A 15,140-nucleotide genomic window follows, 5' to 3' on the forward strand; every position below is an offset into this window, starting at 1 on the left:
AATAGATATGAAGATACAGCTACCTACCTATGTGATGTTATCCCAAGATGGAGGTATCAAATTCAATTAAAAATAGAATGGAATTACATTTTATCTTAGAAAACCACAAATTAACATTATTTGTATTTTGTTTTCTATTTTTGTTTATTTTGTTAAACTTTTCCCAATGACATTTTAATCTTGTTTGGCATTTGGGAGTTTTGCAAGGATCCATTGGACCTGAGTTTGACACCTCTGCTGAAGGGTATCTAAACCATACCCCAAACTTAACATGTCCACAGCTGAGCTTAGAATAATTCTCCCCAAGCTATCCAACTTCTTCACTCTTTCTGTCTGTGGGACTACAATTCAGTATCACACATTTTAATCACTGGGGTCATGATTGACTTTTTCTTTATCTTATCTCTCTTAACTAGGGAATACTGGAATGGAGACTTTGGAGAGACCCTCTATGGGGATGAAAAAAGTATCAAAAGAGGTGATGTTGAATGGTGTTAGTAGAAGGGTGTTAGGGAAGAGGCAATGAGAAGTAAAGAGCGAGCCTACTCCTACCTTTTCCAGTGTGTTGGATCTATGAGACAGGCTGTAGCTGTTGGGAAGCTGTTTTAATCTAGGTCTGGAGCAGCAAACAAGGAACAAAAGTCCAGCTCTGACCACAATAAAATTTTATTTTTAAATGTAAAAGTCAGTGAGTCAGTGAGGTGGTGAAGTGGATAGTGTTGGGCCTGGAATCAGGAAGTCTCATCTTTCTGAGTTCAAATCTAGCCACAGACATTTCCTAGCTATGTCATCCTGAGTAAATCGCATCACCCTGTTTGCATCATTTGTAAAATGAACTGGAGAAGGAAAAGGCCTACCACTCCTGTATCATTGCTAAAAAAAAAAAAATCCAAATCAAAAACCAAAAAACCCAAATAGGTCACAAGGACTTGGGCACAACTGAAACAACTTAATTATATCTTTGCAACATCTTTTGAATCCACCCCAGCAGCACAGGTATTCATTACCACTCATTTATACTAGGGTTCTTGGGCAAATCCGGAGAGCTAAGAATGTCTTTTACATTTAAAAATAAAATTTTATTTTTGGTCAGATCTGGACTTTTGTTCCTTGTTTGCTGCTCCAGACCTAGATTAAAACAGCTTCCCAACAGCTACAGCCTGTCTCATAGATCCAACACACTGGAAAAGGTAGGAGTAGGCTCGCTCTTTACTTCTCATTGCCTCTTCCCTAACACCCTTCTACTAACACCATTCAACATCACCTCCTTTGATACTTTTTTCATCCCCATAGAGGGTCTCTCCAAAGTCTCCATGCCAGTTTTTAGTTACTGTGCAGCAGCTGATGAATGTTTTATAAAGTTGAAAATTGTTTAAACTGTAGAGCACAAGATAATGATAATGCTGAATGTTACAAAGATATCAATATTTAACAATTTTAAAATTTGAAGTTGACAAAGTTTAAAACTAAAGTAAGATTTTTGTAATACCCTGTTATCTCACCCTATCCAAATTTGGGTAGAAGTTATCCACTGGTCAGCAAATCATTTGCCCTTCTTTCTAGTATTCTGTATTTAGCTCTTTACTCCATCTCCTATCATTGTACTAGGAAGACTTCAATATACATCTTGGTCTTTCCTCAAAAACCATTACTCTCTTGTTCATCGAGGTCTTCAAATTTCATTGATTATATCTTCATTCCTCCTTAACAACAAATAGGGATGGTCATATCCTTGATCTCATCTCAGAACCCCTAGTGTCCAACCTTTTAGATCTGACATCTCTATCTAGCTTTCTATTCATCTCTCACATCCCTCTGAAAATCATTCTCCATCCTTATATTACAACTGCTTTGTTGATAAATTGAATTCTCATATGCCTTCCATGAAAATCTTGATAGTTAATCAATTCAAGTTTGTGTTGGTCTGGTGTCTTTTAACCCTTCACTGCCCTGGTCATCCTTTTCTAAACTTCAGTCTTGAATTACTCCCACCATGTAAGGAACCAACCAACTTAACTAGATCCACTGCTGTAAGTCAATCCTTTTACTTTCCCCATGGTTACTTTTTTCCTCCAGAAACTGATACTACCCTTTAGCCCTTTCCTCTCATCAAACACCTCACCTCACCTCATATTCATTGAGAAAATCGAGGCCATCTCTTTGAGCTTCCAATTTAACACCCTAAATATTTTGTCATTCCCATTTTTTCCTCTCCTATAATCTCAGATGAAGAAATGGCTCTTATCCTCACCAAGGCTAGCTAATTTTTCTATTTATATCCTTGATCCTATTCCCTCCCTTTTTCTCCTCAAGCTTGCCTCTTTATCACTTTTTCAAATTTTCCATTTGCCCAACCCACTGGCACTTTTTCTACTACACACAAACATGTCCAGCTCTACCTATTTTTAAAAACCCATCATTTGAATCTATTTATTCAATCTACCAACCTACATTTCATCTATTTCTGACAAGCTACTTGAAAAATACATCTGAATTCATTCCCTCTACTTAGATCTTATTCCTTAACTCCTTACAATTAAATATTTTTTTCCTTTCAAAAAATGATTCCAAATTGCTTAATTGATAAACCCAAAGGTCTTCTCTCAATCAGTCTTGAGTCTCTCTGTAGAATCTGATATTTGTTAACCATTTTTTCCTTTTTTTACATTTTCTTGGGCTTCTTCACTGAATGAAATTGCTCATTCCCTCATTCTTTTACCTATCTCATTACTCCTCTTTTGCAAGATTACCCATTGTCAACTATATGTCCCTATAAGATGTAACTAAGAAAGCTATCTTGGACCTCCCTCCCCTTCTTTTTTTGGTAATCTTGTCAGTTTTTGTGGAAACTAAGATGACCCCAGTCCATATTTCTCTCCAGTCCTTCATCTGTACTTTCCTCCTAGATATCTTCATCTGGGAGTCCCATTTGGGCAGCTGTGTAGAGGATGGGGAGAAGGGGGAAATGAGACACCTAAGTCAATTAAGTTCTGGGCAAAAACTAAGGATGTCATTTCAAATAAGGTAGGCCAGTCACGGAGCAAGAACAAGGATAGTGGATGGACAACATGCATTGGTAGTTTTTGCATAATGTTGAAATTTGGAAGAAGTCATCTTTCTGGGTGCAATCTGGTGAAGGATTTATAAGAAATGCAGCAATAATCACCCATAAAATGTGAATTGGTTGCAATTTGCACCCATGAGTATCCACATAGATGAAATCACAGATTCACTAAATAAAATGGGCTGAGATTGTGGTGGGCTGTTACCATACATGTCATCATATTTTCAAATCATGATATTCTTGTACACAAAGAATAGATGGCATTTATATAGAATCAAGATTCCAAATCAGGTTGAGATGGCAAATTTTGCCTTGTTGATTTTAAAGCTAAATAAAAATCTGAGGTAGTACAATGTAGTAGAAAGTATCTTATGTCATTATGATCACATCAAGGCCAAAAGCAGTTCTTCATACTCTTTGGATGTGGCTCCAGATTCATTCAAATAGTATTGTCATTTAGCCAGTACTTTGTGAGGACAAGTTAATATTTTTGTAAGCTTTTCTTTGTTAAAAATGTGGGCTGAATGCTGCCTAAAGCACTCCTAAATATAGTAGAGTTTAGTGGCTCCCATTTTTATTTGAGTTTGACACAACAGGACTAAATGAAAGGATCAAGATTTCCTCCAGCTATATGCCATGAGCATAAATTTAGATTTGAAAAACTACAAAAGCATTGGGCTTTTTTTGGGGGGGGGAGTAGAATCTAGCTTAATAGCAATTCATGTTAACAAAAAGTCTTGGGTGTTTTATTGATAAACTTTATATAAGTCAAAGATGTGATATGTACCTTAAAAAGCTGATTAACCATCTTGGGCTACAAGTTTAGGGTCCAAGTCATTGGATGGACCAGTAACACTGTACATCGACCAGATCAATTTGGAGGAACCCTGAGAAACTGGATTATGTTTTGAGGAAGAACAGCTGGACATGATCACTTTCATAGGTGAAGACACAGAATGCACTCTTTTCAAAACAGGCAGGAAAATTTATAGTACCTTAAGGTTTCTAAAACTTTCATAAATATTACTAATGTTTAAATGACTGCAGTGCTGGGTTGAAAGGTTCTAAAACTCTGGTTTTCCATGTTAATCAACATAAAATTTGAGAATTTATAAAGCTGCTTGGGCCTTCTTTTCTTTTCTTGCCAGTGCTCCAGAAGTGGATATGGGTTGGCTGGCTGACAGTGCCATACATTAATGGCTAGACATAAAATGGCAAAGGGTAATAATAAGAGAGCTCTTGTTGCTAACCATCTCTAATAAAAGATGGCCAAAATGCGCCACCCTTTTGTGGGAACATAAAATACTATTGAATTTCTTCTTGATGAGAAGGTTGAAGGAATGCATCAATTTTTTTTTGTTTTGTTTTTTTGCAAGGCAAATGGGGTTAAGTGGCTTGCCCAAGGCCACACAGCTAGGTAATTATTAAGTGTCTGAGGGCAGATTTGAACCCAGGTACTCCTGACTTCAAGGCTGGTGCTCTGGCCAGTGCTCTATCCACTGCACTACCTAGCTGCCCCCATCAATGTTTTCTTTAAGATCAATAGGGGTGAAGACTGACAGAGTGCTTTCCGTGGGGGGAGGGAATTGTAAAACTCAAATAATATCTTTAATAAAAATTAATTAAAAAAGATCAATAGGGCTGATTAGAACCTTAGGAATTTTGGACAATATTAAAGAATTAATGACCAATTTCAGGGAATAAGGGATTGGTCTTATAAAACTTTTAGGCTTAGAAGGCAAAGGACCTGGCATTTTTATGCTATTTGTAAAAAAGCCTACTATAAACATTTTGGTATATCACAACATCAGGCTAAATCACATCTTTTGTTTTCAAAGTGATACCCTGGTATATCTCATATTAAAATCTAATGGAGGCATTCTCTCGTTTTACAAGCAAATTTTGCTAGGCTAACATGATCTTTTGTAGCATAAGAGCAGAAGGAAAGGCTCAAGTCCTGCCTCCTACAACAAGCCTTTGATGACTCCTCCAGTTATTAGTGCCCTCTCCTATCTAGGAAATTTTGTACTTACTGAATACCTTAGCCTTCTTCCTCCTCCTTCTCTCCAGCTCCTGAGGCCCCCATCCAGAGAAGTATAAGTTCTTAGGGTCTAAAAATGTCTTTTTTTGTATACCTAGAACCCTTTACAATGCCTGGCTCATAGACTAAGTTCAGCTATCTTGTTGAAAAAATGTATGTCAGAGTTCAGTGTTTCACCTGTTATGCCAATACTAAATCAACTATAAGTCTATTCTCTACACAAAACCCCACAAACAGGCTAAGGGATCAAAATAAGGTGAAAAGGAAGAGAACATTTCAAAAAAGTAAACTTTCATAACTGAAAATATGAGAACCACAAGAGAGCAAGAAAGAGTGAAAAAGAGAAATGAGGAATGGGAGAAATATCTGGAAAGCCACTAACTAGGCTAAAAAAGGAACACCCAATTCCATAATAGTACTAACCTTTTGTCTTTGCCTCAAACAGCATCATAATTAATATAAAGGGAAGCTCTAGCAACAGAATTAACTATCTCTAACTTAAAATAAGTAAACATATATAATCTACAATATATGCAAGCAAATTATCATTGTCTTAAGGAACATTTAAATTTGAGTTACTTAACTGTTTTAAAAGTTAACAGTTGAGGCAGCTAGGAGGAGCAGTGGATAGGCCAGCCCTGGAGTCAGGAGGACCTGAGTTTAAATTTCCCTCTAGTTATGGATTCTATCATCTTTGGCAAAATCAATTCTGTATTTTCTCCCCATTTTAGTTGTATTGCTGTTTTTCAGTCATGCCCAATTTTTCATGGCCTCATTTAGAGATTTCTAGGCAAGGATACTCAAGTGGTTTGCCATTTCCTTCTCCAGTTCATTTTCGTAGATGAGGAATTGAGGCAAACAGGGCTAACAAGGTTAAATGACTTGTCAGGGTGCACAACTAGCGTCTTGAGTTTAGATCTGAACTCATAAGTCTTCCTGATTATAAGCCCAGTATTCTAATCACTGAACCACTCTTCTATTGTCTCTTCTTAACCCTGTGCAACTTGGCTTTGACCTCATCCTTCTCTCCAAAGTTACCAAAGATCTAATTGTGAAATCTAATGGCCTTTTCAGAATCCTCATTGTGACTTCTCTGTAGCATGACATTATTGATCACCTCTTTCCTGTCTTGGGTTTTGAAACATGGTTCTCTTGGTATTCCTGTCTGGCTGCTTTTTTTTGCTGTATCTTTATGACGTTCCCCCCAAACTGTCCTGATCCTTCTTTGTTCTCCTCTCAACTGATTCCAACTTCCAGTTTTAATGATTTCCAGGATTTAGAATCCAGTTCTAGTCTTACTACTGAGGTTTAAACTCATGTTATCAACTGCCTCCTAAACAGCCTGAATGGGATGTCCTATTGGCATCTCATGGTTAAAACACCCCAAATGGAAGGCATCACCCTCTACCCTCCCCCCCCTTTTTGCAAGGTAAATGGGGTTAAGTGGCTTGCCCAAGGCCACACAGCTAGGTAATTATTAAGTGTCTGAGACCAGATTTGAACCCAGGTACTCCTGACTCCAGGGCCAGTGCTTTATCCACTGCACCACCTAGCCATCCCCTAGCCCTCCCTTTCTATGAATTTCTCTGTTACTGCTCAGTCACCCCAGTGTCAAATTTTGTCCTTTCTCTATTTACAGAACATCTCTAATATCCCTTTCTTTTTATTCACTCTAGCTCAGGCTCTTATCACAGACAACTGCAATAGTTATCTAATTTGTCTTGTTGCTTCAAGTCTCACTCCACAGATCCAAAGGGATTTTCCCAAAGCCTTTTTCTGACCATCTTCTTCCTCCTGAATAAATTCTGGTGGCTCCCTATCCACACTGAGGTGATAAATCAGGTCATAACCTGATCCATTCCTATCTTCTAGTATTTTCATACTTTCCCTTCCATATTATATAATCCAGTTACTTTGTCCTTATACTTTATATTCCTCAGACAGGACACTCCCATCTCCTATCTCGATGTCTGTAATACTTTCCTTTAACTTCTTTAGTCAAAATTTCTGGGTTCCTTCAAAAATAAAGTCAAATGCTACTTTCTAAGGTAAGCTTTAACCTACTCTATAGAATTGTGAACCTATTCTTTTACATGTTATCTTCTCCCTTTGAAGTCAGGCATTGTTTTTGCCTTTGAACTCCTAGTTCAAAAAAAGAAAAAAAAAGAATTCCCAGTGTAGGCAGCATCTAGCACATATTTTAAAATGTTTGCTTTCTTAGTACAAAGTACAAATCTATGTATTTCATAATTTGGCACCTAAAGCACATATGCCAAGTTTTAGGACCCAGTTGTTATTTGGTCCTAGGACAAAAGAAAAATCGTAAGTAGTCTTTCCTATGTGTCTCTTACTGGAGTTATTAAAAATCCAAACCTTTCCTTGCAAGAAACAAGGTACAAGTGTACAGCCTACAGTCCAGGTCTCTAAGTTCCTTATGTTTATTTAACCTTTATTCATCAAGAACCACACTGAAAGATGTGAAGGAAAAAGTCTTAATCATCAACTTTTGTTGTTTCATATGTGCCTGACTCTTTGTGACCCTGAGATTTTCTTGACAAAGAAGAAAAGTGATTTGCCCTTTCCTTCTCCAGCTCATTGTACAGATGAGGGAACTGGGTCAAACAGGGTGAAGTGATGGCCCAGGGTCCCATAGTAAGTGTTTGAGACAAGATTTGAACCAGACAGATGAGTCTTCCTGAATTCCGGACTGGTAATCTATCCAATTCACCACCTAGTTGCCCTAATCATATTCTGTTGAGTACTGATCACAGTTGAACTCTCCTTCAGGACCTAAGGGTAAAGAAAGAGTTTGGGTTTTGGTAATACTCAGATCTTATTTGGTTGTTAGTTTGAATAATAAGGCTGTGATTGGTAGGTAGTACCAATGTGATCAGGTGGAAATCAAGTTAGATATGTAAAGCCAGGATAAGTTGTTTTTTTCCTTGTTGTTGTTCCAGTTCAGGTACTCTTAACAGGTTGAGTAAGTTTATATCAGTTTTTTTGGGAAGCACCTGTGGGGAAAGGGTATGACCAATAAAGTTAATTATTATTTTTTAAAAAATACTTTTCCCCTTAAAAAAATTCCATCACCCCCATATAGTGTCCCAAAAGTCTTAGTGCAGTTCGATAAGCTTTTAGAGAGCTTACATATTAAATCAATAAATAATAGTCAACACCTAAAATTGTGTGTGTGTGTGTACGTACTAAAACAGAAAACAAATATTTACACATTAGAATTGAAGACACATCTAGATAAGACATGGCAGAATTATTTAGGAGTTAAAATTTCCTCATATTTGGGTATAATTTTTAAACCAAATTCAAAACTGGTATCTTCTTATTGTCCAAGCTAATTTGTTCTTTTATGTTATAGAATTTACTACTGCCAAATGGCTGTCTTATTGCAGTTACCATCTTTGATGATATATTTTTAAGGACTTTGGATAATCTACAAAAAAAGAGCTCTGTATTTTAATGCTAGTGGCTTTATTTAAGTCACTACTGCACTATCTTTTCTAATTAAAGATCACTCAAAAGCTATAAATATAAAACTCCATCCTCAAATAGTACCTGAGACTACTCACTGCCTTAGTTTACATTATAATGTTCTAAAATTCTCTCATTTTGAAACCCCTTCTTCAGGGGAAGAGGATGGAAAATACCATAAAAATTAACAATGAAAGAGTATCTGAGGTTCAAAATATTTGGGAACCATCACTCTGGTCATTTGGACATTTAAAAAGAATCCTATCTTTTCAATTTGGTCATAGAAAAAAGAAAAATAAAGCTACTTGAGAAACCTAAACAATTTCAAAATAAGTTGTGCGTGTTTTGTAGTATTTGATAGCAGCTTTTTATTGGTTACAAAAACCTAAGCCCATATACAAAATTAGGAACACATTTAGATGCCTCTTTTGAAAGAACGTTTTAGTCTATTTTAACTGATAGTTTAAAAAAATAATAAAAACAATGCAATTTTTAAACACTGTTCTGAAAACTTAAAAGTGCAGCAATATATTCTGTTTCCTTTAACTATGAAATGGTGCAATTTCAATCGAAAACTGATAAGGTCACAACAAAAAGAATCAAGTAACTGCACAGATCTATCTGCTTTACCTGACTCTATTATGTTCACTTGGATGTTGTCTGCACTTTCAGTGCAGGAAAAAACTGCAATTTTCACAGTAGTGGGAAAAATGTTCATTTTAATCTCACTGTAATATTAATGTGTGCAAAATCAACAGGGTAACTGTCAGTATATGTGGCAGGATCATCAGAAATCAAGTTGGAAGGGGAAAAGGATTTTAATTCACCATAGTATCTGGTGGATTTGGACTTTAAAATTTCACCAATTTGTGACCTTAAATTGCTTTGATTTTGTCATACCTACTTTTAGTGAACACCACACAGTTTTTAAGATTTTTAGATTTTGTGTGAATAGGATGCAGTTACCATATGAAGCTTTTTAAAACTCAACTTTTGGGGAAAGAAAAAAAAGGCACAATGAACTTCAACTCAATTTTATGTGCACAAGAGTTGAAAAAATCTGAGCCACCTTAAAGAGAAATTGATTCTAAAATTTATAAAACCTATAAATAATCAGAGGCCAAACCACTATATTAAAACAGATTCTCTAGCAAGTAAAAATCTTGCATTTTAAACATACGCTTGTATCTATTTAAGATACAAGACAAAACTCACTCTCTTTAAAGTGGCTCCACCTTGGCAGATATATACTTTTAATGAATGCACACCTGCTATGTGTTGTTCATCAGTGAAAAAAAACCAGCTGATCCACAAAGCTCTGATGGCATCTATCCTTGTCTTCATCACAGTAAATACACCCCACATCGTATCACTAAATTAGTTTAGATTTTTCTATCCCTTCACATCAATGCATTGGGAAATCACACCCAGTAAACAATGGCAACAAATCCATTTTTGTGATAGCTTACAGAGTTTCAAATTGTTCATTCCCACTCCAGCAATACCATATCCTTTTGTAAATTAACTGGGTCAGACAATTTTACCAAAAGCAATGACTTCACATAATACCACCAGATTATGCAGAACTATTTAAAGATCACTGCAAATCAGATTTATGCTGAATAATGGCAGCTTCTTCTATACAGCCTTACACATACTTGTCGGTATTTTTTTAAATAAGGGAATATGGTTTTAGAGTAGGTTCAGAAGTAAGTTTTCTGATACTCAAAAAAAATGAAGCTTTTTATGACACTTCTAAACAGTTGCTGGTTTGTTGCCAACCACATTATCAAAAGCACTGGTCACTAAGTAAAAAATAGTTTAAGACTAAATTACAGTAAACATGAAAGCTCCACAGTTTAAACCCAATATAAATCAACCAGATTCAATTATTAATTTAAAACAAAACATACTGACAACTGCAAGGTGAAAGCAAGACTCTTATGATCAAGGAGCCTTTCATTTCAGACTTCTCTTTTTCCCCCGGGAGTTGGGGATCTTGCTTTCAGCTTAAACAGAAGTCCAAGTCCAGGACAGGTTGCAGCTCAGGTAAAATACCATGCACAGCATTTGATTACTTCAAAACAGCAGGAACACACAGGCTGAAGTGAGTGGCCAAACAGGGCTCGCTGTTCTCATTTAGGGAAAATGGCAAAAGCGTCACCGTTCCAAATCTAGAGCTCTTTTTCCAACCCTGGCTTCTGAGGCAGGTAATGAACACATCAATTACTGATAGATGAAGTACAGTTTTTTTTAACTTAATTGTTTAATCAATAACCAAGTTTTCTTTTTTGTTCCATTTTTTAAAGTTACTTTTTTTTTTTCAGTTTCACCAATGAAAATCATTTGGCTCGCATTTTAAAATCTATTCTTCCACATAAAGTATATGAAAATATGTTTGTGGAGGACAGTGATGGAGGCCCAGGTTGGACTGTGCCCCTGGTAAAGTCTTCCAGAATGTACGCACGCATCATACCCAAGTGTCTTGATCCACAGCGCACCATTTTCCAAAGAAATGCTCTGTGGAAAGCCGACGTGCCACTGCTATGAAATCTCTCTAATAAATCTGCAGGCTGCGCTGTCAGCACGTGGCACCAGGAAAAAGAATGAGAAAATAGGAGAGTTGGGGCTGTTGAAAACTCTAAAACAGTTTAGGAAATCATGCATATGCATTTATAGTCCATGTGAGAGTGACTTTTGGCAACTGCAAAGTGACCGATACACGGCTTGCTTTAAAAGCATCAAAACGAAGAGGAGGCGTGTGTGTTTGGGAGCCTTTTGATGTTGTTTGTTTTTGTCATTTGGTAGCCATCTGGTGGTGCTTCAGGTTGATTGGGGAGAGAAGCTGCCCGCTAAGGAATTTAAAAATTAAATTCTTTTGTTTGAAGGTTGGCCGTTGGGTCAAAATTGTAAGTACCTCCTTGTGTTGCTTCAGGAATGAGGCTAGGGTCTTCATCAATCTATAAAGAGCACAAACAAATCCATTTAATGTTAAAACATGGTTAACTCTAGCTTGTTGCCCTTGCAGATAGAATACTTTTATGCAGTGTTTGGCTTAAAAGCTTTGTTTTTCATTTTATTGCACAAAAATGGTTTAAGTGATCCAGCAATCATTTAAGAAAAACATGGATAATCTGAAAACAATTTCCTGGAAAATGATACTGTATTGAAATTAGTAGCAATTTGGTATAACTTAATTACTTTAGCTGAAATGTTCAAATTGAGTATATGTTAGGAGAATTAAGTCATTTAAATTTGACTCCCTTTAAGCCTCATGGATTTCATTTGTCTATCATAATAATTGTGCATCTGCTATGTAATTCTAATGAACTGAATCTAAAGCAACAAGAACTATCATTTTAAATAACTTCTTATATGAAGTAAAGGAAGATGATTTTAGGGAGAGAAAAATAATAAGAAAATGGAAAAAATTTTGATTTAGGCTGTCTAAACTAGAAAATCATTTTGTTTTATTATTACAGGAAAGAAATCATAACTATATAAATGGGAAGTTTTAGTAAATTCAAGAGATAAGCTTCAAACTGCATTCACACACATCATTGCTGTACTTACATCATCGCCAGAGAAATACTGATCTATGATCTCAAATGCTAATTTGTAAATATCCTCATTTTCATGTTGTTGTAAGGCTTCAATTTTCTCCAAACCTATTAGAGTGAAATCAGTAAGATCAACAACCACATGAAATATTGCTCCAAATAACAAATAAGAGAAATCTCAAAACATCTCTGAGGTTTTAACACTCTCTCTCTCTCTCTCTCTCTCTCTCTCTCTCTCTCTCTCTCTCTCTCTCTCTCTCTCTCACACACACACACACACACACACACACACACACACACGTTCTGTGAAAAAAAGAACATCAGGAATTCAGAGAAACATGTAAAGTGATGCAGAGTTATAAAGGAGTCAAGGGAGTATGCATATTGACTAATAAGTTTTTTAGAAAGCAGTTGAACTGCTATGAACAATCTTTGTTTCGAAGTACTAGGCCACTTCTCTCTTTTTCTCTATAAAGAGGTAGGGACTACAGATATAGAGAACAGTGCCTACTGTTAGATTCAGCTGCTCAGTCAGTTGTCTTGCTGAAATGTTTTTATGATAAAGTATGTGATAGTGGGAAAACTTAAAAAAAAAAGAAATAAAAAAAGATTAAAGCAAGCATAAAGGGGATTTGGTTTCCATCTTGGGGAAGGCCAGTTTCTCTAATAATCCTATGAATTTCACTGGATCAAAGATTTAGATGCAGAAAGGATTTTAGAAGTCACCTAGCTGATTTTTTCATATTGCAGATGAAGAAATGGAGGACCCAGAATGTTTAAAGTACTTGCCAAAAGACACATGTATAGTAAGGGGCAGTGCCCTTTACTGGAATCTGGAGGTCCTCTAACTCAAAAATATAGTATTTTGATTGCACTGTGCTGATTATGGGCCAGGGCTTTTAAATGTCTACTTTTAGAAAGAAATAATGTATCTGTGGCACTGAATATTAATAAATGAAATAAATGATTGGAATTTGTAACACAGAAGAGAGGAGAAATGATCTGATAAAATGGAAATATCATAGGATGGCTGAAAGGTTTGGTAAATCTTATGAGAACAGATTAAATGGTATCCCATTTCAAACAAGACCACAAGTGAAGCTCTCCTCTAACAAAGCCAGTCCATAGTCCATTTCTGGTAGTCATCTTTTTCTCATCTACTTTAAGTTTAAAAGTCCCACCATTCTTGATTCTTTTCCCTTTCTCAAATGAATTCAATCAATCAAAATTTATAAAGTACCTGTGATGTGCCAAGTGCTGTGCTATGCTTGGAGAATCAGTCAATTGATGGTTCTTTCAAAATGATCTATCCAATCCCTGAAAAAAACCTCCCTCCTTTCCACTATCATTACTCTAATTCAGACCTAGTGTCTCTTGCTCAAAAAAACGTGTAAGCCTCTCTAACTGTTCTTCCCCTTCCAATTCATTTTCCAAACTGATGCAAAATCATATATTTCCCCTTGTCAAAAGGCTTTGGTGGCCAAATAGTTGTCATAGGTGTAGTAAAAAGGATAATACCAAGTTCTAAATGAATGTGTCTTTTTAGAGGAGGAAAGGATTTATTATATGTGATGTCTTCCATAAATCAAGCCTGAAATGCCTGATTTCAAGACATCACTAATTGGCGATAATATGTGTAGGAGAGCTAAAGAGGTTATAAGAGAGCCTGTGGAGAGGGAGCACTCATAGGTATAGGAAGGAGTCAGAAAAAAAAAATACGCCTTCAGGCTGGCATTTCAGACTTTCCATAATCTGACAGAACCTACCTTGTGAGCCTTGTTTCTGGCAGTTCACTCTCCCCTACCAGATAGCTAAATATTCCTATTATTCCATCCTGCCTCATTATGGCAGAAGGCATTTCATAGCTCTACCTGGAATATTATTCTTGCCTATGTACTGTTATTTTTTCTTCTTTCCAGTCTTGATCTTACATGCCACTACCTCTAATTTTCAGATTTTTTATTCCCTTGATTTTCCTCCTTGACTTCCACAGCCAGTAAATCCACACACACACACACACACACACACACACACACACACACACACACACATGCCTGTTCTCAAGGAATGATTTGGGCAGACAACAAGCAAGCAAGTACATACAAGGCAAACTTTATATATAGGATAAATAAGGGAAAGTATGAGAATCAAGAGTGATTGGGGAAAGAGTTCCTATAGAAGGTAGGATTTGTGCTTGCTTCACAGTATATATACTAAAATTGGAATGATATAGAGAAAATAAGTATGGCCCCTGAACAAGGATGACATTCAAATTTGTGAAGTGTAGAAGGTGGGATTTTAGTTAGGACTTAAAAGAAGCCAGGGAGTGGACAAGAAAGAGAGAGTTCTGGCATGGGAGACAGAAAAAATATCTGAAGACAGAGAGATTGCTGATCTTATTCGATGAATAGCCAGGAGGCTAGTGACACTGGATTGAAAAGCATGTGCTGAGGAGTAAGGTGTAAGATAATTGAAGAGAAAGGGGGGGGGGGGCCTTTGGTGAATAAAGGTTCTGAATACCAAAAGATTTTGTAGTTAATTCCAAAGTCTGTAAGAAAGTCGCTCTTCTAAGCACTGAATCACTTGTGAATATGTGCTGATCACTATTACATATCACTCTTCTGCTCAAAAACTTAAATGATTGCTCTTTACTGTCCAATCAGTTAAATTCAGACTTTTGTTTATGTTCAAGACCATTCAAATCTGATAATAACCTTTCCCATCTTGGTTTCATACTTCTTTTTGTCATTTGCTTTACATTCTAATCAAATGAGAAAACTCTTCCCTTTATAATACACCATTCCCTTTCTTCCTTCTGGGTGTTTGCTTGCAGTATCCTTCATCCCCTCTGAATTCCTACCCAACTTTTTTTTTTTAAGGTTTTTGCTAGGCAATGGGACTAAGTGGCTTGCCCAAGGTCATACAGTTAGGTAATTATTAAGTGTCTGAGGCCGGATTTGAACTCAGGTCCTCCTGACTCCAGGGCCAG

General features: G+C 36.4%; 1 protein-coding gene and 1 non-coding gene across 4 annotated transcripts in view; one reads left to right on the top strand and one right to left on the bottom strand.

Annotated features, from left to right (window-relative positions):
* Positions 1–683: 683 nt before the first annotated feature.
* KPNA3 (karyopherin subunit alpha 3) overlaps positions 684–15,140 on the bottom strand; it is a 96,123-nt gene continuing 81,666 nt past the window's right edge. For all 3 annotated transcript variants that reach the window (XM_074217155.1, XM_074217157.1, XM_074217156.1), the window contains exons 16-17: positions 12,165–12,259; positions 684–11,551 (exon numbers count right to left, since the gene is read on the bottom strand). In XM_074217155.1, coding sequence (XP_074073256.1) covers positions 11,453–11,551; positions 12,165–12,259 — 194 coding nt within the window. In that variant the 3' untranslated portion in view covers positions 684–11,452. The remainder of the gene's footprint in view (positions 11,552–12,164; positions 12,260–15,140) is intronic.
* On the top strand, positions 14,342–14,447 carry LOC141510517 (U6 spliceosomal RNA). Its single transcript, XR_012474992.1, has one exon. It is a non-coding gene; the product is annotated as a U6 spliceosomal RNA (small nuclear RNA).

This window comes from Macrotis lagotis, chromosome 1 (assembly GCF_037893015.1).
Source record: "Macrotis lagotis isolate mMagLag1 chromosome 1, bilby.v1.9.chrom.fasta, whole genome shotgun sequence".
Taxonomy (NCBI): Eukaryota; Metazoa; Chordata; class Mammalia; order Peramelemorphia; family Peramelidae; genus Macrotis; species Macrotis lagotis.